The sequence below is a fragment of the Siniperca chuatsi genome, linkage group LG1, assembly GCF_020085105.1.
Source record: "Siniperca chuatsi isolate FFG_IHB_CAS linkage group LG1, ASM2008510v1, whole genome shotgun sequence".
NCBI lineage: Eukaryota > Metazoa > Chordata > Actinopteri > Centrarchiformes > Sinipercidae > Siniperca > Siniperca chuatsi.
Window position 1 is genome coordinate 16,450,011 of NC_058042.1, and position 25,560 is coordinate 16,475,570.

The 25,560-nt window shown below is 38.8% G+C and overlaps 3 protein-coding genes and 1 long non-coding RNA gene across 8 annotated transcripts in view; 1 reads left to right on the forward strand and 3 right to left on the reverse strand.

Moving 5' to 3' along the window:
• Positions 1 to 414: 414 nt before the first annotated feature.
• Positions 415 to 7,235, reverse strand: LOC122877766. Its single transcript, XR_006378323.1, has 4 exons — positions 5,438 to 7,235; positions 4,499 to 4,583; positions 2,619 to 2,655; positions 415 to 1,734 (listed from the first exon to the last, which is right to left on the reverse strand). It is a non-coding gene; the product is annotated as an uncharacterized LOC122877766 (long non-coding RNA).
• Positions 2,155 to 13,927, forward strand: ampd3a (adenosine monophosphate deaminase 3a). Of its 5 annotated transcripts, XM_044199755.1 has the most exons (16): positions 2,157 to 2,285; positions 2,646 to 2,722; positions 7,244 to 7,466; positions 7,603 to 7,783; positions 7,972 to 8,137; positions 8,237 to 8,456; positions 8,588 to 8,717; positions 8,914 to 9,108; positions 9,418 to 9,549; positions 9,632 to 9,795; positions 9,892 to 10,018; positions 10,495 to 10,658; positions 10,913 to 11,033; positions 12,508 to 12,681; positions 12,847 to 12,957; positions 13,077 to 13,927. In XM_044199755.1, the coding sequence occupies exons 2-16, from the start codon at positions 2,665 to 2,667 to the stop codon at positions 13,251 to 13,253; spliced, it is 2,343 nt and encodes a 780-aa protein (XP_044055690.1). In that variant the 5' UTR covers positions 2,157 to 2,285; positions 2,646 to 2,664; the 3' UTR covers positions 13,254 to 13,927. The 5 variants fall into 5 exon arrangements, with proteins under 5 accessions (XP_044055659.1, XP_044055690.1, XP_044055669.1 ...); XM_044199724.1 differs by having other exon boundaries at positions 2,155 to 2,285; positions 7,972 to 8,456; positions 13,077 to 13,705; XM_044199734.1 differs by lacking the exons at positions 2,157 to 2,285; positions 2,646 to 2,722 and adding an exon at positions 4,530 to 4,778.
• lyve1a (lymphatic vessel endothelial hyaluronic receptor 1a) lies at positions 13,293 to 17,507 on the reverse strand. The gene is made up of 6 exons (XM_044199770.1): positions 16,242 to 17,507; positions 15,878 to 16,061; positions 15,640 to 15,779; positions 14,897 to 15,118; positions 14,649 to 14,721; positions 13,293 to 14,308 (listed from the first exon to the last, which is right to left on the reverse strand). The coding sequence occupies exons 1-6, from the start codon at positions 16,321 to 16,323 to the stop codon at positions 14,161 to 14,163; spliced, it is 849 nt and encodes a 282-aa protein (XP_044055705.1). The 5' UTR covers positions 16,324 to 17,507; the 3' UTR covers positions 13,293 to 14,160.
• Positions 17,508 to 18,251: 744 nt separating this feature from the next.
• mrvi1 (murine retrovirus integration site 1 homolog) overlaps positions 18,252 to 25,560 on the reverse strand; it is a 37,713-nt gene continuing 30,404 nt past the window's right edge. Inside the window, exons 31-38 of the mRNA XM_044202371.1 lie at positions 25,403 to 25,534; positions 23,331 to 23,484; positions 22,993 to 23,042; positions 22,016 to 22,150; positions 20,974 to 21,035; positions 20,207 to 20,329; positions 19,800 to 19,928; positions 18,252 to 19,265 (exon numbers count right to left, since the gene is read on the reverse strand). Of these exons, the coding sequence (XP_044058306.1) occupies positions 19,103 to 19,265; positions 19,800 to 19,928; positions 20,207 to 20,329; positions 20,974 to 21,035; positions 22,016 to 22,150; positions 22,993 to 23,042; positions 23,331 to 23,484; positions 25,403 to 25,534 (948 nt within the window). The 3' untranslated portion in view covers positions 18,252 to 19,102. The remainder of the gene's footprint in view (positions 19,266 to 19,799; positions 19,929 to 20,206; positions 20,330 to 20,973; positions 21,036 to 22,015; positions 22,151 to 22,992; positions 23,043 to 23,330; positions 23,485 to 25,402; positions 25,535 to 25,560) is intronic.

Here is a 25,560-nt window from a genome sequence, read left to right on the forward strand (position 1 = left end):
TCTCTCTTTTTACTCAGACCAGTCCCAAAGGGTACAACTGTCAACATGTGCACTTGCCACTTTGGAAATGTAGTAGTAGGGTCCTTTACACTGCACAGAGAGAAGGACCATGAGGACCAACTGAGGATAATCCAGAAGGTGAGAACATGGCATCTTATCCTCTAACTTAGATTGAGGATAAGATTCACTGTATAGTATCAAGTCAAACTAACCAGATCCTTAGAGTAAGATACTCATTGCCACTTGTTTTTTGTCCCCTTTTAGCTTTTCCTATAAGCACTAACTGGATATTCACCCTGCTTTTATAAACACTTCCTGGTGGAATCATACAGGAAATGAAAGATAAGCCTGTGACTGAATAAAATTATGCATGACTTAAAAAAAAAAGTGTGAGCATTAGAAATAATGGCTGGAGACAGTTTCTGCTTTTGTTTTAATTCACTGGAAAAGTGAATTACAGATGTTCAAAACTTTGTAGAGTGTTTGTGAACAGGTTATACAGAAACAGAGTGAGAGTCAAAACTGTAATTGTATGTTCTCTATTGCCATCTAGTGAGATTAGGTGGGTAAAACTGCAAAATGTAGGTTTTTGGTTGTTCTTGGTATGATTTATTCAATTAGATCATCATCACCTTCACTCATCGTATTGTATTTTTATCTATTCCTGAAGTATAGCTTAGTGCTAAATTAAATCAGCACAATGCACAGTAGCTACCACATGTCAACAACACAAGACCTGCTCCACATATGATTGAATGGCATGAGGTCGTTAACAAATATTGTAAATAAAGAAAAAACAAAGTGAATGTGCCATCTAGTGGCTGATTAAATTACATGTATTTCTACATTTTGAATTGCAATTTAGTTTCTACACAAAACATACATACCGTGTTTCTCACAACAGTGAAAGCATTCTGAGAATAGACTGAATGGATCTAGATCACTGGTGTGAAGGTGTCATTCCTTCAGTAAGCCAATCAGCTGGTGACTGGCCAGTGATGTGACATAGCATCAAAAAATTGATCAGTGTAGTAAACTGGTAAAAAATAATGCCCACTTTCCAGGACTTACTATATGCTAAGCTCCATGTCTTTTATTTTTTCCACTGAAAACAGCTATCGACAGTACCTCCACCATTTTAACTTTATTGCCAAAATGCAACTGAGTGAAAAAGGACTGTCTGCAGCCGCGGGAAAATAAATCAAAAACTTGGGTATAAATAAAATCACCTATTTACACTGTTTGTGGCACTGCTCATTGATACACTGTTTAGTGACTATTGAAGAGACGAGAGAAGGCAGTTGAATAATCAGTCTGACAATACTGCTGTCAGTCAAAATGATACAGGCCTTGGGCTAAGAGTCAGTCCTCTAAATCCAACTCTAAAAGTACCCTAATAACCTGAGTTGAGAGGATTAGCCTCATAATCTCAAACACTGTCAGGCTAAATCAGTGACTGTGGGCCCCCTGCTGCTTATGGCCACAGCAGTAAATCTGGGTCCTCTTCTAAGGCTCTGTGAGGAGTTCACCCATGCTGTACTGCGAGATTGCTTATTCTGCTTTGCAAAGGTATCAGAGAAAGTGCTTTGATCTGGTTGGGAGACTCTACCCAGAAATTGATGTGTTTCTTTGCAACATACACAGAATACATGCAATAACAGAGACACCTACTCTTGCCATGATGTACACTGATGAGGTAAGTCCGGGTGAATGCACGTAGTTGAGGGACTGTAGCTAAAGAGACAGAAGTGAGAGCAGCGTTTTTAAGCTTCGAAAGAAATTAGTCTACCTAGTGAAAACTGTTATCTTCTTTGTACATTCATTGCTTATCTCATATAAAAGGGCACCCTTCCATTGCTGCTATGACTTGATAGTCTGCTCATGTCACGTCTCAGTAAAATATCCTGCACATGAACAAAACATCCACAAGGAGGACATGATTAGTCTCTAAGAAAGAAGAGCACAAACACTGAGAAACACAGAAAAAACACTGATGTTTTACATATTGACACATTTTGAACAGAATTCCCACTACATCCATTAGTACTGCCTGAAAAAGTAGTGTAACAATTAAATGACCATGACCATAAGCATTTGTTCAGCTGATGTGCTTGTACTAAGCTGCAGCAATGAAAGAGTTAAGGATGGAGTGATGTGCACTGCAGGGTGTTGGATGAGATATCATTTACTCTAGCCACAACAAGAGCACAGCATGACTTAGATATTTCTCTGCTGGAACTTGCACACAGTTTGTACACACTTCAGAGACAGCAGAGCCTAAGGAGGTGAGTGGACTTATTTGACATATTAGTAGTCTAGGACCAGTGATGACCACTGATAATTGAAAATGGGAGGCAAACATCACTTTACAAGTATCTTTCTATGTCTTCAAATCTCCATTCAAAAATTCTTGGTTTATAGTTTATATACAGTATATACTGTATAGTTTTGTTATACTGTATGTGAGACTTTGTAACTGGTAACTAGTTTATGTCCAAACACGTTCATCGGTGCAAAAAAAACAACAACACATCTAGACTTACTGGAAATGTATCTGACAAGTATTAGAGAATAGCTGTAAGGGAGACTGTTTTGCATTCATAGGTGAGTGCACTTACTTCGTTTTTATCTCTACTCTTCTCCAGGCCCTGGTCACTGGGAAAGATGATAAGAGGAGACACGCCTTTTTTAAAGCAACAGTCAAGTCCTTGCTTGGGAAAGAGTGAGCTTCTTTACTTTCCCTCTCTCATCAATATATTTCTATAATATAAATGGCCTTCTCTTGTGTTGTTGACGACTCTCTCAGATATGACTTTGACAAAGAGCCAACTTGGGGGCTCAGCCAATAACAGCAGTGAGGTGTCTGAGAAAAGACAGCAGAATATGGCGAGCTGGGTCTGAGATAGGGCTATGAGTGGTCTGAGTAATGGCCTCAGGAAGCCTCCTATGGGATTTACACAGTGAATGGGAAATAATGAAAGATGCTCCTTATTCTCCAAAGTAACTGTGGAGATGATATATGGTCAACTCTACATTCACAGTACATTTAAGCAGACTCACAAACACAAGAGCGCACACACCCACATTAGCACAGCCCAGCGAGCACCATTAAGATACTCCCCACATTAGTGTCTAGCCATAACCCTATTTCTCAGCCATCTGATCTGATGTTTCCTAAACCAGATACTTTGATCAACAAAAGAAAGGCTCCTATGATGCTGGATAAAATATTTTATCTGTGTTATGGGGTGCTAAGTTGGGGAATCCTCAAAATAGACGGAAAAGGCATTTTTATCATTTAGCGATTGAGCACCCTGCAGTAGTGGGTTGGGAATCAGCAGGCACCTTGATGTTATCATTTTTCTCAAATATCATTATATTACGAATACTGAGTTAATATCATTAATTTTTAAGGATTCATCCCCTAAGTGTGAAAAGTGTGAATAGTTTTAAGGAAATAAACATCGATGTGTGTTTATGTGTTACAAAAGATAAAACAATGAATGAGTTGTACCTCTCTGGGGATTTCAATTGTTGTTATACATCAAGGAACCTGACCACCTATACATCACAAGCAGATATAAAAAAAACACCTAGTTGTGGAGCAGAATTGTTGAAGCTCTGCAAATGCTTTAGATTTGATCATTTAAAAAAAATCAATTTTCATGAATTCATAGCATAACAAAATCACAGATTCAGGGAAAATGATGCACTATAAAATTTGTCAGAGCTTGTGATTTTGTCCATCTTCCACTGCTTATCTGGGTCTAGGCTGTGGTGAGAGCAGGCTAAGCAAGGTGATTAATTTATTATGCTGGTTAAATAGCACCAGAACCATACAGTATGAAGATTATTTTACCACATTGACTGCTAAAGGAGGATTCTCACCATTAAAATTAAGGATCAGCCAGGTCACTTTTGGTTATAAATAGCACTGACAGCAAGTACAGACATATAAATAAAATGCATTATGCAGCTCTGCATTATATATCGATAACAAATGGGAGATGGGGTCAGTTGTCTTTGCTATCACACAAATCTGAGTGGTAATCTGAGAGTGTACAGTAAGGTTGCCTAATGCCTTCTGAGGGCAATTGTTTGTTTTTAGAGTGACTTTTGCCAGGACACCACAGCAGGATTATGTATTTTCAGAAGTACAGGGACTTAACCAAGGTCAGAACCAAGATAAAAACAGTGCTAATAACAAAAGAACAGTGATAAATGGGCAAACGCTTGGATTGTTGTCAGACTGTCTGCCTGCCTGGGGGTACTTGATGATGAAAATGATCAGAGCAGCGTGTGATTTATTGACTGGAAAGGGCAACTGCGACGAATACCTGGTTGTGATGCCTCTTTACCACAGAAGTAGTGAAGAGTCTCTATGTGTGCATACTGTATAGTGCAAGAGTGAGTGACGAAGTTCCTGTGTGTGTGTGTGTGTCTGAGAGAGACAGAAAGAGAGAGATAAATAGAGCAGTAGACAGCAGGATCTATCTACTCTGAGTGAGGTCCTCTCTTTGTTGACAGCCAGGTTTGACATATTCTCAGGATTAGTAGTTCTGTCAACATGATGCCACTGGCTCCTAAAAATAGAGAGAGATGGGCAGTCAGGAAAACAAAACTGTAGTTGTGTGCCACAGTAGACTCATAGATTGACTGAGTCTGACACAGATAGATGCAGACAGAATCTCTTAAGGTACCACTGAATCAGTGCAGTGCTTCACTGAGTCAACTTGAGATGACAACACCCCCAGATATGGCTATGAGCGTCACTGAAGGTAAGCGCAGAACTGATGAAAGGCATATGAATGTAATACAAGATAATAGGCAAAATAGCTATGGAGTCAAGTTGCAGTATAGACTATTCTCTGCCTCACTGCACATCTGCTATATTTCAAGGCACATGGTCAACATAAAGGAGTCTAAGGCTGAGTTGGTCAGCATGTGTGGGGAAGATGAGTCACCCCCTGGGTGTTGGGTCTCTCTGACTCTATGACCCAACTATTCATGACAAAGTTTGCAAATACCTAAATTAACTTTTGGAGAAATCATACAGTAATTTTTTCTTGATCCAAATAAAGAAAGAAAGAAAATTACATAAAAAATAAAGACAATTGCATAAAATCTAAACTACTGAGACTACTAAAACTTTTTTTTTTTTACCTAAACGCCTGTCATCGTTTATTAACACTGATTTTTATAGTATACAGTCTATGATTATGATGTTTAAAAAACCTTTTTTCCCAGCCATGTCACGTACTTGACCCTGGTTGTCATGGTAACAGAAAACAGAAATTTAGACCGACTTTTGGTTGGAGATGAGTTGAGACTTTCGTTTTTATGCTAAATACAGGCTGTAATCAAAAGATTTTAAGATTTTATAACGTTACATACCTAATGTAAGCTAAAACAGCCGTCAAAACTGAAAAGAACCTACCAGCGGCAGCACCTCAGCAGGATGAGCAACGTTTCAACGCTAACGTGCTCGATGGAAAGTACATGCTCGAGGTCAGTAGCTAGCGACAACAAAATTATCATTTTAGCGTATATGGTATGTTAACGTCGCGTAGATTGTACCTAACCATAGCCAGTACGTTGGTATAAAACTAGCTGCACCTAACTTTCTTAACAGAGCATTATAGTTAACCGTCAGGCTAACTTTACCGTTACGTAGACGTAGTGTCACTTGATTAGGCTACGTCTAACGTTAGCCGCGGATTGATTTTAAGAATGCGAGGTTAGATTTTAGTCCGTTTCATTTTTGTCGCTGCAAAAGCTTTTTTTGTTTATTTGTTTTTTGTTTGTATGTGTATGTGTGTGTGTGTGTGCGCGCGCGCGTTCGTGCACCTGACTGTTTGAAAAAGTGAGAAAAAGAAAGTATTTGTTTCACAGAAATTATTTCGGGGTGTATGAGAGGACGGTTAATAATTTATAAGGCCATCGTCTCAAGATCAATACAGCTTTATGAGCCTATCCATTTTCACAGTGTGCATGTGGTGCCATAAAGCTCCACAGCAGCGGTGATGCGCACAGCTGTTGTCGGAATAGTGTTGTGTGTCCGGAATGATAAGCTTCCTGGAAGCACTGTGGCAGAGCGGAAAATTGACTTGTATGATACTATGCAACATGGCCTTTTTCTGTTGTTGCTTCAGCGATCCAATAACCAGAACTGTATCCTGTATCACTAAGGATATCGACAAAACACTGTCAGTTCACCCAGGTTATCTCCTGCTGCTGTATGTGTCAGTGAGCACAGGGGGGAATGACTGTAAACAGATGGAGTGTATCCAGGATTACATACTGTAGTAAAAAAAATAAAGTGTTATTTGCAGCTATGCTGTTGATAAGGGCTAAAACAGAATTACTGCCATCGTTTTTATTAAGGGGTGAAAGTGACTGCCTCTATAAAGTAACATGTCAACAATAGCTCAGGAGGACTTGCATTCCTGTGAGGTTGTCATGAATCTGGAGAATGTAGTGGAACTATCTGACACAAGTTATTTTCAAAATGCCATTGTACCGATGTACAATTCAGAATGCTTTCAATTTAAGTATGATGGTAATCCCATGATTATTCCACAGGACTAGCTAGTGTTTCCATTACAGTATCCCATTGCTATTTACTGATAATAACAAACTTTATTGTTATAGTACTTTTCAAAACAGTAGTGACTTGTTGCTTTACATAGACAACACTTCTTAAAATGAAAAAGATAGTAAATGAAAAAGTACAACAAATAAAGACAGCAGACAGGAACACAGGAACAGAAAAAGATAATTATGGACAATGACAACAAAGCTAGGTAATGTAATAAAGATAATACATGTTAATAGTGACTGAAATGAACTGAGAGCAGATGTAAATTGGCTAAGACAGGCATGACATGACTACAGTACAGTGGCAACATGAAGACCTTGTGTGGCACCACAAGATTTTTTTTATGGGTTTCATTTGAAGTTTTACTTGATAAAAAGTGAAGTGTTTAAAAGTCATCCTTCAGGGCAATTTAATGTCATTTGAGCCAACATAAACAATTCACACAGAGCTTTCCAGGTGGTGACCAGGTTAGTTCTTGATTGTCCTGCACCCAAACCCATACACAGGTACATTTGCTTGTTTACAAAACAGCACAAACTGGTCAGAGCAAGTAAAATTCTGATGAGGAGGGCAGGTCCTCTTTCTATCCTATGATTACATGTCACTGTCGGCAGTCATTTTACTGTAACTGCTACCTTCTTGCAGACATGCCTCGTCAATTCCCGAAGGTAACTCTGAGTGAGGCAGAGGAGGAGACACAGCTGCTAGCAGAGAAAGTATATGCATCGGCGCTAAAGGAAGAAGACAACAAGGATGCCTTGTCAATTTTCACCGTACCTGAGGACTGTCCTATTGGCCTCCAGCAAGCCAAGGAACACGAACTGCTTAAGGAGCTGGCTGAGCAACAGTCAGAGGAGAGTGCCAAGAGGTAGGCCCTGCTTTTTGATCTGGCACCAAATCACAGAGGGTGTTGTCATCAGTCAGATCAATGTCACAAATGATCCTGTGACAAATTAAAAAAACCTTAATAAACAGTTGTACCATGACTTGGGGGAATTTTGCAGGAAGCAAAGCTTGAAGATGATTCGTTCCCAGTCAATGTCCCTGCAGATCCCAGTGAATACAGACTGGACGCGGTCAGTGGCAGTTACGCCATTCCTGTCTCCCAGCTCCACCTGCTCCTCAGTGCCAGAAAACTGCCCTGATTACCAGAGAGTCACTATTAGTGGTGATTACTGTGCTGGAGTAAGTACTATAAACAGGAGCATTAACCAGTGTGCATCACAGTTAGAGAAATTAATGCGTTCTCCCATCTAATTATTGTCATGTTCACAGAATGTTGAAAAACATTGCATATTTGTACAATTATCAGAATGGCTTAGATAAGACAATACATAAGATTAATTTATGTGTCATGTCCATTCTCCATTCAGATCACAGTGGAGGACTATGAACAGGCTGCCAAAAGTCTGTTTAAAGCCCTGCTTATTCGTGAGAAATACTCAAAGCTAGCCTATCATAGATTCTGCAGAACCACAGCCCAGTTCCTCCGCAGTGCTGAGAACATGAGATGGAGCGAAGAAGATGAGGTTCTACCAGGTTTGAAGTGTATATGCATTATGGTATTTGAAAAGCTACACCCACTGATGTTTTATTCTGGTTTATATGACAGTAACAGAACAATGTTGTGGCCTCCAGATATGTGCCCGTATCCAACAGATGGGGAGGATCCCTACAGCATGGAGAACATCCCTGAGAATCTGAACTATGAACTGAAGATGAAGGACGGGATAGTGTATGTGTATGACAATGCTGCGGCTCTGAGAGAAAACCAACCCCACGACCTTCCTTACCCAGACTTAGAGACCTTTGCCATCGACCTCAGTCATGTGCTGGCAATGATTGCAGATGGACCCACGTAAGTTGCCAAAACAAAAAGACGCTGCGGCTATGCTGGTTGAATAAACAAACCTGGTCGTAAAACTGGTATTTGCCACCTTTGTGGTACTTAATTACACTTGCTAAACTGAGGTCCACTCTAATTTTCAGGAAGACCTACTGTCATAGAAGACTAAATTTCTTGACTTCAAAGTTCTACCTCCATGAGATGCTCAATGAGATGGCTGAGCTAAAGGAACTGAAACGTGTGCCTCACAGAGATTTCTACAATGTTAGAAAGGTTAGATTTCTATCTACCGGTGTTGTAAAGAATGTATTATCCAAAATTGTATACCGAAGTTTGCCTCTTTGAAAACATTTCAGTACATGCTGTCACTGTAAGTTTAACTATTTGAAAAAAATTTTGTTTAAAAAAAAACAAAAAAACACTCAATTTATCCAGTTGACTCAACATAGACATTGTTTCTTTCTCTCAGGTAGACACGCATATTCATGCAGCTGCCTGCATGTCTCAGAAACACCTGCTGACCTTCATCCAGGAAACATATAAGACTGATGCTGACCGTGTGGTTTCGGAAAAGGCAGGACGAAAGATGACTCTCCAACAGGTTTTCCACAACCTCAATAAGGACCCCTATGACCTTACCGTGGACTCTCTGGATGTACATGCTGTAAGAAAAGTAGAAAATGCCACCGTGTTTTCATAAAATGTTGTGTTCTGTGTTCATTTTTAAATATTTCAAAATGGGGAGCAAAATTAATTTGTTTCTCAATTTTGTCAGAATGAGGCTGTAAACAGTTTATTATGTTCCTGTCAAAACAAAAATGGATGCATGTCACAAATCTCTCTGCTACTTACAATTCCTCCACTCTCTCTGCCTCTAATTTGTGTCACTTAATGTGACTGCCAGTGCAGGTAAAATCCTTGTATCAGCACTTTTTCATGACTGACCATGCTTTGTAATTTATAAACTTTACAGGGGAGACACACCTTCCACCGGTTTGATAAGTTCAATTCAAAGTATAACCCAGTGGGAGCCAGTGAACTTCGAGAAATCTTCCTGAAAACAGACAACCTCATTAATGGAGAGTATTTTGCTCGCATCATAAAGGTATCATATCATGTAATCATACATTTTAAGTCAGAACTGATGCAGAGATAGTTCAACACACTCTACTTCTCACCATCAATAGGAAGTGGCCCATGACCTGGAGGAGAGTAAGTACCAGCATGCAGAGCCACGCCTTTCCATCTACGGACGCTCTCCAGAGGAGTGGCACAGTCTGTCTAAGTGGTTTATTCAACACAAAGTACACTCTCCAAACATGAGGTGGATCATTCAAGTGCCCAGAATATAGTAAGTGCTAAAAAAAAATCATGCTCGAATTTAAATGAATTTAAAATATGAAATCTTGAAATTTCTACAAATAGACAATGTTTTTATGTGTTTCAGTGATATTTTCAAGTCGAAGAAGCTGGTACCTAATTTTGCCAAGATGCTGGAGAACATCTTCCTTCCTCTATTTGAGGCCACTGTTAACCCACAGAAGCACAAAGAACTTCATGTTTTCCTCAAATATGTAAGATGTTGTATTTTTTAGGGTTCATCACATCAAAACCTACAGAGCCCATCAGGTATTAGGGGTGAAATCTTTAATAAATTGTGTGCATGAACTTGTAAGTCATGCCTTTAAATTATTAACTTGAGTTCACAAAAATAGTGATTAATTCCCTCAAGTTTCTAATTTATACCTAATATTACCTATTAACTGCTATTAATTCTTGTACTTTACTTGACCCACCCCCCTATTTTGCATTTATATGCTGAATATAAACACCTAAAAATGGTTTAAAACACACTATAATGTAGGTGTAAGCAGATATAAGTGTTGTATTGTATTTGTCAATAATTGTGAAGCGTCCATAAGTGGAGGCTGGTATATAAACAGATAAGGAATGACAATATAATAAAACACAGTTGTTTGAAAATAAAATATGTCTTCATAGGAGAAATTATAATTGTTGACAAATACTGTACCTAATACTGTGTGTGCAGGTGTCAGGATTTGACAGCGTGGACGATGAGTCCAAACACAGCGATCACATGTTCTCCTTCAGGAGCCCAAAGCCAGAACAGTGGACTACAGATGATAACCCTCCCTACAGCTACTACATCTTCCACATGTATGCAAACATCATGGTCCTCAACAACCTCAGAAAGTAAGAGCTAATGCCTTCTTCCATCTTCAAAACACACAAATATAAAAAAATATCTGACTTTACAATCTAGGACCTCTCTGGTAGTGTAGGTCCAGCGCTCAGTGGATAGTTTACTTTGTAGAGCTCTCAAAAAAGTGATTAATTAATCATTCAGTATGATGAATATAATGATGAACAGAATAAGACACTGTCACTCCATTATTTCCTCATATATTGATTGACTAGTTTATTATGTCCTTTTGTGTCTTCTATAGAGAGCATGGACTGAGCACCTTCCAGTTCCGTCCCCATTGCGGAGAAGCTGGATCAATCACTCATTTGGTCTCTGCCTTTCTCACATCTGACAACATCTCACATGGACTCAACTTGAAGAAGGTACTTCAGATTTGTTGACAGGAATTTTTTTTAACCCACTATTACAGTGATTTAAGTGTAGAATTCAGCTACTGTCTGCAGAATTCATAAGGATCAAAGAGTAGTCCTTCCCAGAGTAGGGAGGGGATAACATGGTGCAGCTGCATTGCGGGCTCACCTCCAGCCAAAGATCAATAATATGACTGGGTTTTCAATTATCCTCTATATTTTTTGTCCCTGTTCAAAATGCATTATAGTAGACCGAAATAGCGACCACAATGTGAGAACACAGAAGAGTATTTGTTTCAATGACTCCTAATTTTAGCCCAAAAGGCAACATAGTCAACACTGAAATTAACTTTTCTTCCTTCTGATTGTTTTGAAGTCTTTGTTGTTTTGAGACAACGTTTTCTTCAGCTTGTGTATGTGGTCTCACCACCGTCTCGAACACCTTTCCTTTCATTCTTGCTGATACTCTTTTATCACACAACACACCTGACACTTTTCTCCACCCGTTCCAACCTGTTTGCACTCGCCTCTTCACCTCTTTTCCACAGTCTCCATTGCTCTGAACCGTTGACCCTAAGTACTTAAAGTCCTGCACCTTCTTCACCTCTGCTCCCTGTAACCTCACCGTTCCACCTGGGTCCCTCTCATTGACACACATGTATTCTGTCTTACTGCAGCTAAGCTTCATTCCTCTGTTTTCCAGAGCAGACCTCCATCTCTCTAGATTTTCCTCCACCTTCTCCCTGTTCTCACTACAAATCACAATGTCATTTGCAAACATCATAGTCCATGGAGATTCCTGTCTAACCTCATCTGTCAGCCTGTCCATCACCAGAGCAAACAAGAAGGGGCTCAGAGCCGATCCTTGATGCAGACCCACCTCCACTTGAACTCCTCTGTCACACCTACAGCACACCTCACCATGGTCTTACAGCTCTCATACATGTCCTGCACCACTCTAACATACTTCTCTGCCACTCCAGACTTCCTCATACAATACCACAGCTCCTCTCTCGGCACCCTGTCATATGCTTTCTCTAAATCTACGAAGACACAATGCAACTCCCTATGACCTTCTCTGTACTTCTCCATCAGCATCCTCAGAGCAAATACTGCATCTGTTGTACTCTTTCTAGGCATGAAACCATATTGCTGCTCACAAATGCTCACCTCTGCCCTTAGCCTAGCTTCCACTACTCTTTCCCACAACTTCATTGTATGGCTCATCAGCTTTATTCCTCTGTAGTTGCCACAGCTCTGCACATCTCCCTTGTTCAAAGATACAACTAGCATATACAGTATATAGCATGTAAACAGCTGAAAAGGGCTTTATGTAAGGAGACATGATGATTCTTAAATCAAGAGAAAGCTTGTAACATGTACATCAAACAGTAGCAGAGCAATGTATGTGCGTGTGAACCATACTGTATGTGTTTGTCTGACTGCCAGAGCAGTATTTATTTTTTTAAACGTCATGTTCCCCCAGAGCCCTGTACTGCAGTACCTGTACTACCTGGCCCAGGTGCCAATTGCAATGTCTCCACTCAGCAACAACAGCCTGTTCCTGGAATACTCCAAAAACCCTCTCAGAGAGTTCCTGCACAAAGGCCTGTGTGTGTCCCTGTCCACAGATGATCCCATGCAGTTCCACTACACCAAGGTACACAGAAACAAATATACAGGAAATATAGTGTTTCTAGGCTGCACTTTAGTATGCCAGAATCTTAGTGTAAAATCGTACCAAACATTGCTGTGTGTGCTATAGATGGATTTAGTTCTGCAGTGTAAACAATTCTTATCCATTGTTTGTGTGTCCTGATTCTAGGAACCACTGATGGAAGAGTACGCTATAGCAGCTCAGCTGTGGAAGCTCAGCACCTGTGATGTGTGTGAAATAGCCAGGAACAGTGTGCTGCAAAGTGGACTAGCTCACCAGGTACAATGACACTTTCACTCCTCCATTTTCTCTGTCATACCAGGCATGGACAAATCTCCATTACATTTAATCAACATTCTGTCTCCCAACAATTTATTTATTTTATTGTTTGTTTACAGGATAAGAAGCACTTCTTAGGAGCAAACTATCTGAAAGATGGACCTGAAGGGAACGATATCCGTCGGACCAACGTCGCCCAGATCCGCATGGCCTACAGACACGAGACACTGTGCAATGAACTTAGCTTCATAGTCGACGCAGTGAAGTCTGAAGCTATGAATTCCCAGTATGAATAAAATGGACCTCGCATTAGACAGAATCCAAGCATGCTGAGCTCTCAGTAATCACCATTTGCCTTTATTTTGAAAAGTGCCAGTGAGTGACTGTGATGAAAAATACAATATCCTGTCAATTAAAAAGCAATGCTTAGCTGGTCACAAGTTGATAACAAAGGAGTTTGATAAAGTGAAGACACATGCCTTGGATGACTGGATGCACTTTGGCTCTCAAAGGTTTAGACAAAAGCTGTGGAGGGCCAGACATGTGTGAAGTAGATTTACATGTTTGTCATTACACAAACCCACCACGTATAAACAATTGTACCTTACACTCCATTTTGTGATGTCATAAACTTGAAGTTTCAGTTACTGTATACACTGTACATCGGACATAAGAACACTTATGGTCGAGAGAGCTTTACACAATGTTGGTTCAGACAACTCTGATAAGAAATAAATGATGTCTGGGACATTTCCTCTGTCTCTCCCTTAAATAGCTTGTTTAAAAGAGGTTTCAGTCAGTTTTTGGAAAGATATCAATATATTGAAAGATTTGGGAGATACCTAAGTTCATAATGACAATGCCTTTTTAAAAAGTGCTTGAAATTGTTGTAGAAATGTTGCATTTACATGTATGTTCATTGTCTGAAGCAAACATTACGTTAAAAGAATAAAGTCTTCAGTCTTCTCAATATTGTATTGCAATGCCATCTAGTGGCTACACTGCACCATTGCCAATGACATCAGATGACTGAAAATGCTAACAAACATATAACATATACAAAAATAAATGCACTTTACAGCCATTCTGTCATTACTTTCACACAAAACAAAGACACAAGGGACTCATCTTTGTCCTTAAAAAGAATATTCCTCAGTAGTTGTCCATGGAGTGCTTCTTAAAAATATCTCATCAGAAAAATGTTTAACTTGCATTGTCACCCACTTCTATTCTTTCATCTTCCTGAGTATCTTCCTTGGTTTCCTTTATATTCTTCGAACATGTCCACTCTTCTGTCTGGATGTACTCTTGCTGCTGTTTCATGTCAGAGCTCAGAACACGACTCCTTCTCCTTTTCACAGAGAGAAAGAAACAAATCATACTATGCACTAATAGATGTAACAATAACAAAAGGAGAAACATGATTTAATATGCAGTACCTGAAATTTTATGTGAAAGAAAGATGCTTTGTGTTATCACTTTCCCCACAGCTCACTATCATTCAGCTTTCAGTGCCGATGTACGGTATAACGTCTTTGAGTAGTACGCTTGTATGTACAGCTCACTAACAATCAATTCACTCATTCTACTATTTATTTCTTCAGAAGTACTTCTTGTTCTATAAAGCATCATTTAATTGACAACAAATCTGTTTTTAGACCTTAGTATTATTTAAAGTATTTTCCACTCACATTTTTATGTATGCAAGGATGATTATTACAATAAGGAGAAGAGCACAAGTTGAGGTGATGAGTATAGCCTTTTCTGGAACAATAAAACATGGAAGGGAAAAGACAAAACAAAAATCACATGAAAGCACTTATGATAAAAGGGCTTTACTTGTATTTTGTAGTTTGTACTTGCATGTTTTTTACTTGTACTGTATTTTTCAAAGAGTTCCTCCATAGCATTAATTCTGTTGTGAACAAAACTCTCATACCTCTAGCAGAGCCCTGTGCATTGCTGACAAACTGGGCTGGTTCTGCCTCACTGTCTATGGTTTTAGGAGTTGAAGAGGAAGAAGGAAGAAGGGAGGAGGAAGATGTAGAGTGCAAGGTCTGGGTGGAGTCTGCTGCCTTAGAAGGAGACTGAGTTTGCCCCGAGTTATTCCTGCTGCTCAAAGGGTTATCAGTTGTTGTATCCTTCAATTGTGTCACCGCATCTGTTTAAGATTAGATTAGAAGTGTTAAATAAAGTAGATGCCATTTGTTAAATGTGTGTTTGTATTGTTCACATTATTTTACTTTTTTTTAAACTTTGTTACTGAGGGAAAAAATCTGCCTCCCATTTGCAACTATGTACTGATAGTGACGTCCTTGTACAGTTGTTTTGACATAGTGTAGGAAAATATTAAAAAAGCATTTCTGACCGTAACGATACATATTTAGTTTATTTATTTAAAATTCCTCTAAAATAAACATAATATAATTGTGGCGGTTTAATCAAACCTTTTATGTTCTCATTAAGTAGTTTTCCAGAAAAAAAGTCATGTAGCATATACTAAAAATGCATCTGAATCCAAATTCAGCCCAAATGTAAATGCATATATACCATATATCAACTTTCAGTCCGATTGATTAGGGTTGTGTTAAAGATAGCAGGCATGATATCTTCAATGAACTGTTGCCTCTTAATATGTAGTGCAAAGCCCAAGACAACGATGCATATAAAAATATGTCATACCTGTTTCATTAAAGCAAAACACATCAAACTTTTGTGTAACAGAGGCTCGCCATGTCACCAAGCCCGTCTGGTTACGGCCACAATTAGAAAGGGCCCTGCTGCGGGGAATGACTGCAAAATGTTCATCAATCCATCCAAACCTGAACAACACAAAACATGACATAACAGCAGGTACTTTTCATTAAACTCCACTGAGATGACTGAGGTGATGTCATGCATTTCTTCTCTGGTCTTTTACCTGCATGTTTCTAAACCTCTGATGAGAGCTTCTTGTACTTGTGCTTTTGAGGCAATGTTCACTCTGAAGGACAAGCAGACCCTCCGAGCTTCAGAGGCATTGAAGGCATATTCATGCTGGCTGAAGTCATTTATGTAGCTAACTTGGAAGACTCCAGCAATACTTTGGTTTGTTGCTGGGAAAACTGGAAAACATTTTCAGATTTATGTTTACTGTATTTGTAGAAGCAGTAAATATAATGAAACACTTTCAAATTAAACAACAAATTCTACTTTCAGGAAGAGGAGTTGCCTACATTTATCTACAGAAATAAGACAGAATATTCTACAAATGAACAAATATCAAAACAGCTGGAATTACCTACCTCTGATGTGGCTTGCGTTAATATTTTGATCAGAGATGACTAGAGTAATCAACAACACCGATGTGATGCAAAGCCAGATCATATTAACTGGTCAGAGTAGAGACGGATGAATGCCGGGGATGACACGAGTTGCACAGCTTATGTGTCTGTGAGCCAAATAACAGGGTTAAATAGAGGTGATTCTGTTCACTGGGGTGTGTGGACTCTGCTCATTGCCAGAAAGTAAAGGAAAAGGAAGAGGGAAGTACTGCTCACAGGTCAGATCAAGAGCCATCAAATGTTCTAGTAGCAGGACCCAGGAGAAAATGGAGATAAAACTAATGTGTCAGCAGGAGACAAAGGAATAATAAAATGATGATTGAAACAGAAATGCTCTTTGACTTAAACAAGTGCTTTTCAGTTAAGTACATACGCATCACATGTGTTGTATTCAGTGAAAACACAGCTTGTAATACTCAGAATAAAGCATGTAAAAATCTAGTCTAAGACTTGAAAAAAAAATTGTGTTATACATGTGAGCCTGTCCTCAAAGAGTAAGCGATTTGCACTGTTACTGACATCTGACACTGGGCACTCTGTCCAAATGATTTCCTCCCATGGGGCCTTACTCAATCATGAGCATGCTTATGATCTCTAGTATCCTCTGATGAGCCTTTGGCACATGGCAATATCCCACTTCCACAAAAACATCTCTACACAAGCCCTGACGGCAGGAAATGACGCAAAGAGCACTGAGCTGACGAACACGCAGCAGTGTTTTTGTCAGATGTGAGGTGTCAATGAGGTGTGTGGGCATAATAAACGACAATCTGGAGCTATGGAAAAGGACAGGTATTTCACTTCTCTTAAGGGTGGGGTTTGTGTGTCTATGGGGTCATATTAAGACCTTCTAGAGTTAAATTACGTTAATATGATGGAAGAGTTAATATGATGGAATTTTGATGTGTTGGAAAGTGAGAACAGGCATGTTGGTGAACAAGAAAATATTTCTTGGCTGGGTGTAGTGACTTTCTGTAGTTTCTGCTACAGCCTCATGTTTACAGTAAGACTCCAATTTTTCGTTTATACCCTTCAGTTTTAAACAAACGAGACACAACTCGCAAATTAGAGAGCTTTAAAGGTGCTGGTAGTTGGATTTTGTTACCTTAGGACAGAGCCAGGCTGGCTGTTTCCACCGGTTTCCAGTCTTTGTGCTAAGCTAAGCTAAACAGCTGCTGGCAGTAGCTTCATATTTAGCATACAAACATGAGAGTGGTATCAATCTTCTCATCTAACTCTAGGAAAGAAAGTGAATAAGTTTATTTTGTCGAACTATTTCTTTAAAGCGGCTATAATGTTATTTTTTATAACAATGTGACAAATGACAACGTGAAAGGGGTCACTTGTAGTGATGAACCTACAGAGAATTATCACCTGAATCTTCAGCTTTCCTCGGCTTTACGGAGCTTTGTATTAGCATAGTGTTTTCAGCTCAACAGTCAGTAAATTTACTGTTTTGGTTCACTCTCACTGCTCTCAGTGTTGTTGTTGTCCACAGCAAGCAGCTGTTTTCAGCAAAAAAGCTCTAAAAACCAACTATAACCTCAACCTGCTCAGCACCAAACAGCAGACAGACACAGTTAAAGACTAGCTAGTAAACATAGTGGAGCAGCTAAAGAGCCAGATATTTCCCTCAGTAGCTGGTAGAGACCAAAAACGGAGCTAAAAGAGAGTAAATATTGGACTTGTATTCATCAGGTGGACAGAAATACATCTCCAAATGAATGCTAATGTTGCTCCGTAACTGCTGGTGTGTGTAAATAAGCAACTGTTTGCTAGCAAGTTCAGCATATCAACTTAAAAAGTCAATGTTGTGTTCATCTTGTTTCTGCTGTGCCCAAGTGGCCAATAAATAGATAAATAAATTGGCTATTGCAGGTTTAAGTCCTCTGTATTGCATGTTAGAAGACGGATTGTTGCCCCAGTTGCTTGGATAGCGCCTTATAATTCTCAATGGAAATGACTACAATATGTTTTCAGGCACCTTTATTTAAAGGTGAGGTGGCAGAATATAAAATCCACAGAGAACAAACAACACAGGTAGGCACACATGTTCAAAGAAGATAAAAATAAGCCTCATGCCGTCTAAACAGTGCTCTCATACAAGAAGAAAATCTATCAGTGCTCTGAAGACACAATCCAAAATGGCACAAACGAGAACCATCAACTGCAAAATATTGCACTTAAGGAACTACTTTGGAATGTGCTTCTATGTTAAAGTCTTTAAATACACATTATAGAAACTGAACAAAAAATTAAGAACATTCCTTTATTTTCTATATCTTTAAATATGACTTCAAATTCTCTCAGGGGCTTTATTATGTATTTGACCTGAGAGATTATACTTTAACATTAGTTTAGATAAATATTCACTTTTTCTATTGCAGGCATTTAATGGAAAGTGCCATAAAAGTACCCAAACACCTGTGCATCTAATTTAAATATATAAACTATATATGTATATGTATATATATATATATATATATATATATATATATATATATTTAATCACACTATATAATTGGTCCCTAAACAAATACGATATTTTTTTTCACTGCAGCAAACAATCTGTCAGAGTTTCAATCCAAACAATATTATAACTTAATGCTGTTAACCATGAGAAAGGCAACATTATCCATTAAGCCTCCCAAAACGTCTTTGGCCCTCAAGAGTCAGGGTCATGGATTCAAGTGAGTCCGAGTTTGGTGATATGGTAAACTGACAGAGACAGAGGACGACTGCCATCTGTTCTGTTTCTTTGGTGATGCAGCTAAATTCAGTCCAAAGATCTTCTTCTCGCCTCGCACAAAGTCCTTCAGTGCTTACGTGTCCTCACGTCTCTTGTAGTAGTCACTGAAGAATGTAAAAATACTGATAACCAGACACATCACCACAAACAATGTCAGGGCAAACCAGAGAAGTCGCCAACTCAAGGAAATGTTGGGACAAAACCGACCAAGAAGAACCAGCACCTCCTCCATCCTCCTGTGAAGATAATGACCTCATAATGTCATTGCTGTCAACACTTTTATACATGATAGGAATTATGTAGAGCTACATAAAGACTCGCTGCCTATAATTTATAATGTTTTTGATATTGATGCCAGTGCCTGGCAATAGTGTTGTTGTTTCTTCTGTTGTTATCAACAAACAAAAAAAGAGTATCTTTAATTGATCATCAACATCATTATTAACTGTTATTTACCAACAGGACACAGATGTTGTGTTGTCTTATCATTTCTACAATCAAAGTTGTTTTGTTAGAAGAAGCTCTTGAAGTATTTAAAGTACTTTAATGCAGCAAACTGAAAGTTTGAGATGTGTCACATAAAGACAGACAGAGCATATTGAGGTGTACTCTCATGATGCAGTTGAGATTCAGGTACATTTTTAGTTTTATAGTACTGCATTTTGAATGGAACTTGAAGTAATTTGCTCTGCTTATGCCAATACTGTCAAAGAAAAACATACAAAACATGCCATATATTTCTTTTTTTTAAAGCAGAAGATTCTGTTTACCTGCTTGTCTTTATCTTCTTTCCACTCTCTTCATCCTTATTTTTTGATTCCAGCAATTTCTCTGCAGCGTTTTCCTCTTCACACTTCTCCTCCTGGAGCACTTTACTTTGCTTCAGTCCCTCTTGGTAGCTGCATTTGAAATGTTCAAATTTACCAGCAAGGATATACAGTGATAAAATGCCTGAAATATTGATGTCCTAACATCAGGCAGTAACAAATAATGTAGAATTTATGTAAATGTATTAACGTCTCTGTATACTTAACATTATATACATGAGAAAATGCACCTGTACAACAACAACATATCTGATGGGTCCCATAAATGTGGCGATTTATGATGAGTAACAACAATGTCATCATACAGTGTGTGTTTGTGTGTAGTTTAGGACCAGGAGAGAAGGCCTCACCCTTTATTATATGCCTCCTCCTCCATCTTTGCCTTGAGCTCGGCTCTGATCTCGGCTCTGATCTCCTCTAAGTTTACTGAAGGCTTGGCTGGCTCACTTTCCTGCTCCGACACACTCTTTCCACTGCATTGTTTCGGATGAGAAAGGACAATCAGCCTCAGACACCAACACTATCACAGCAGACATTATAAAACTGAGAGGAGTGTACATTTAGGTTCCATCACCACACCGTGGCCTTATAATGGACAAACTGCAGCACTGGCTGAGTGGTAGCGTACATTACAGACACCATCACAGACATGGCTAGCACAAAGAGAAAAAATGGAGCTGGCACTTTGCACATTTGTTATTGCTATTCTCGTCTCCTCACAGAACATGTAGCTCAGATACTTGAGAGCTCTACTCTGGCTCACTTTATAACCAGGATATGATTGGAGCCTTGTGCCTGGACTTTGTCAAACTCTTGCACAAATGTTTAGATTACGACCCAGGATAGCATATCCATCAACTGCAGCAGGGTTTGATTATTTTTTATGCTTTCAGGGTTATTTTCACCTCACTGGGGCTTTCTCTGTGCTGTAAAACACATCCTGAAGGTCACACAAACAAGCCAAAGGTCCCACTGCAGCACAAAATGCTTTTGATAAGGATGATTACAAGTTCAGGCTTGTCTTGGGACCTAGGAAATTAAGCAATTGGGTACATGCTGTACATGCATTTGTGTGTGTGTGTGTGAGAGCAAAACACACAAAGTCCACAAAACATACCACTCTGCTGCTGGTTGTGCCACCTCTGTGGAAGTGTTGCCTTTCACATCATTCGCTTCACACTAAAGAGGAGAGTGTTGAATATCGTTGAAGAATATTGTTATATATGACGTTATTAGATTGTTAATACTGATGCATCAATGTTTAAGCAACATTTTACTGTTGTGGCTGGTTAACTACTTTATATACAGTTAGCTAGTTTAGTCCAGTGGTTCCCAATCTAGGAAATCTGGGGGGTTGTGAGAGGATTAATGGGAGAGGAAAGAAGAAAAAACAAAGTTCAGCTACACAAATTTTCATTATTTGGACCTTTCTCTGATTTTTGCTTTGTCATGAAATATAATAATAATATTGGATGATTTTCACTCTTTGAGGCTCGAACTGTTATTTAAATGAAACCATCTGAGAAGTTTAGAGGGGAAAAGTCTCTTTGGTGGAACTGCTAACAACTCATAGACAAACATGACAAGAAACCCCAAGTAGATGCTGCTTTTTGTGTATTGTATTTCATAACCACGTCATATGATTTTTAAATGTAAAGTCTTAAAACTGTGAAGTAAATACTGTACTATCTTTAGCTGTCAGATAAATGTAGTGGATTAAAATGTACAATATTTCCCTCTGAAAGCAGTGGAGTGATTATAAAGTATCATAATCTGGAAATACAAAAGTAAAGTACCTCAAATTTGCACTTAATGTACTTAGTCACTTGCCAACACTGACAATTAATATAGATATGACTTCGAGCAGAATTGATTACTTATAACCAGTAAATCACAGCAACATGAGACAGAGGGTTTACATTCCAAAACATGATTTATCAATTTTGAAATAAAAATGAACACCTGAAAGTTATCAGGCAAAATTTTAAAAACAACAATTGTTTTCCTAAAAACAAGTGTCCTAAGACGACTCCTAAATACATTTCTTACCCATTGTATATAACTTTCATTCAGCAGTCAATCTGAGAGAGTGGGTGTCACTTCATTAAATGCTTGATATGTCATTTCCCATCATTTCCTGACTGGACAGGAAGACCTACCAGGGCAGGAAGAGCAGCACCAGTGGTGGGTCCCACGTTGGGGCCCGGGCTGGCTGTGGCTGGGGTCTGACCTGGGATATTCAGGAGGTTAAACTTAGGCACCACCGCTACGCTCACCCTACGCCTGGGCAGAGCCTAAAGAGACAGAACATGCTACAGTTTCAGTGGGAAGGATGGAAAATGAATATCAGGCATGTTTAGTTTTGATTTACAACTACAGAGGGCATGGTGATCACACCGAAAGAATATACAATTACATAAATTAAACAAGAAACACAAAAGAACATCAAAAACAGTACAACAGATGGATATTTTCAGTCTTGCTAGTGGCATGACACTAGGGATAGCAATGTTGGTCTGTGAGTCAGTCCACCACTTTGGTCCAGACTGAATAATCTCAGCAACTAATGGATGGATAGCAGTCATAAAATTTTGTACAGACATTCATGGTCCCCAGATGATGAATCCTAATGACCACCATGAGGTTGACATCTGTGGTTTTGAGTGAAATGCCTCAAGTATTGAATGGATGAAATTTGGTACCAACATTCATGCTCCCTTCAGGATAATTTGTTATAACTTTGGTAAGATGGTGAACATGGAAAGCATTATACCTGCTTAGCATCAGCATGTAAGCATTGTCATTGTGAGCATGTTAGCATGCAGATGTTAGCATTTAGCTCTAAGTACAGCCTCATACAGCTGCGAGCATGACTGTAGACTTTGTCTTATTACAAGATAAACACAAACTTTGAAAAAAAGTTAGACATTCAATTTACAACCATATGAAAGAGAGAAAAGCAGCAAATAATTTCATTTGAGAAGCTGGCACCAGAGAGAGCTTGGTTAATAGATGACTTAAACATTTAACCAATTATCAAAAGAGTTGTTGTAATTTTCTGTTGATTGACTAATTGATTAAGCGACTACTTATTTCAGCACTAAAAAACATCACTCAGAAAAACTCAAGTGCTTACCTTTCCAAGGGTGAGGGACATTGATCTTGACGGCCGTGGAACTCCATCATCTTTATAAAGACAGACAAAGACACACAGCATTACCTTTGCACTGAAACCATTAATTTCATGCTGGCATCGTTCCCAAAGCTGCAGTGAAGCTGCTCAGTGTCACAGCATTAGGATACTGCAGTTACAGTGAAAAGTCCTCTGTTGGAAATATTCTTACAGAGCAAAGCAGCAGTGATGCTAAAAAAGGTTCATGCTTTATCAAACCCTTGCTTGGATAAAGTTTAAAAATATTTTCCATTTTATTTTCCATTTGCTTGATCTGAATGTGGTCACCAGTGTAGTCTTACCTCCAGTGTCAATAGACCCTCCATAACAGCGATTTGAGTTCTGGTTGGCCAGCTTTTTAAACTCCATCAACTCTGCATGGTCCTTCTCATACGTCCTCTTCAGATTTTCCACATATTGCATCATGACCTCAGTGGCCTTGTTCATACGTTTTTCCTGTTGCACAATAAAAAGTCAGTCAAAACAAGCCTGCATTACAATTTATGAGCACAGAAACAGTAACTTCTGCTGAAAAAACCTAATTAACCTTAAACGTTAAAGCAGAGAGAGTTTGAACAAATGGTTCTTTGTGGTAGGATCTGTAAAACAATTGTGAAAACAAAAATACACAACAAACCTATATTTTTACTAAAACTTATGGCTGTCCAACATACATTTGACTTATCCCACTAGCTCATTCATTTTTAAGTGAAAATATGTGTTTTTAAAGCTAAATAAATTATTGTTTTGGACACTAGGAGGCAGACAAGCTACAAAACAAGCTGACAGACACAGTCCTGACATATTTAGCTATGTAACTGCCTAATAACACATCCAGTAGATACAGAGCAATTTATCATCCCATTAGTGTTGTGTTTTTGGCCACCTGAAGAACAGAAGTCCAATATTAACTGGCCTATTCTTTTTTCATGGTTCGGTCTCCCCAACTCCTGAGAAAAATATCTAGCTCAACTTTCTTCACCAGCTAGTTACCAAGTTTGTCTGTCTGCTGTTTGGTGCTGGAAACAGGGTTGATGAGAGCAGTGAGACTGAACCACAGAGCTAAAAGAGGCTAAAAATCTCCATAGAACTCCAAAGTTTGGTGATAATTCTCTGTGGTTCGTCCCTACAAGCAACCCATTTCACATTACAAGCAGTTATTTGATTCTTGTTTGATGTCTTGTTTCTACAAGAAAAACATATTTCTGGTGAAATGTTAAAAAGGTAAGAAATGCACAGAACCCATGTAGCAAAATACCTACTGGAAAAGGCATATATATTCATATATTTACCTTTTCCTTTATACAGTATGTGATAATGTGACACCAAGAACTATCACGCACCCAAGTTATTATTTGCAGTAAAGAAGAAACAGCTTTCCCCCCCCCAGAGCTGTCTTCCTACTGAACTCTGCCCCCCGCTGATTGCACTGTCCCCTCATATACCTTAACTTAAATGCTGCTATATTGATATTGTTTTTGCTACATGTACCACATGTTCATTTGCACTACCAGACTATTTATTTACACATATACTGCATCATTTGCACTCCAGTACTATGTACTGAATACTGCAATAACTCATCTACTACACTGTTAACTATTTCCATAAATTGCACTACTTTATATTCATTGCACTGCTGTTCTGCCCAGTCCAATTCATTATTGTACATATCCATCAGTATACTTCTTTTTATAGTAATGCCATCTGTATATAATGTTTACTGCTCTATCCTGCATTTATGCACACACTTTATATCCTGCACTTGCTTATTGCACTTCTGGTTAGACCTAAACTGCATTTCGTTGCCTTGCACTTATACATGTGTAATGACAATAAAGTTTAATCTAATCTAATCTAAACACAAACACATTTTATAATATATGAATGCCATTAAATGCGGCTGTCAAGAAAACAACCTCAAAGTCACAGAATAGACCTCTAGTGAACTGAACTGGATCAATAATGCCATGTTATAGGAGTCTTAAGCTCTGTGCAATTGATAGAGCCTCATAATTAGATTGTTATTAATAGATGGCCAGCAGTACAAAGAAACAACAGTAATTCATCTGAGTGGTTTGCTATTATAAATAGCTAAAGCCCTTTGTACTGCAAAAACAGTAAATTTGCTCTTTAACTGATGTTTGCTTTTGCCGGCATGATGTCAGACATGACATCAGATAAAAATCTTCAACATCATTTTTAAAATGCTGCCAAACTGGCACTCCAGTGGCTCCAAGACGTCCTGAAGAAGACAGTATCTTTTAAACAACAAGATGTACTATATATTTACACAATGCAGCATTCTCTTTATCTACCATTGACTGTCCTGCATTTTTTCGTTTTGCATTTGCTTGTGTTTGTATAACTGCACCTGTCGGACTGCTCCAACTATTTCCGCTCTGCTGGAGAGCCGTGTGACCAGTCGGTGCAGCACTGCCACTGTCTCTATGAGGCGCTGATAGGCCTCACGCTGCTCCAGGTTCTGCCACTGTGGTGAAGTCATCTGCAAGAAACACAACAACATCTATA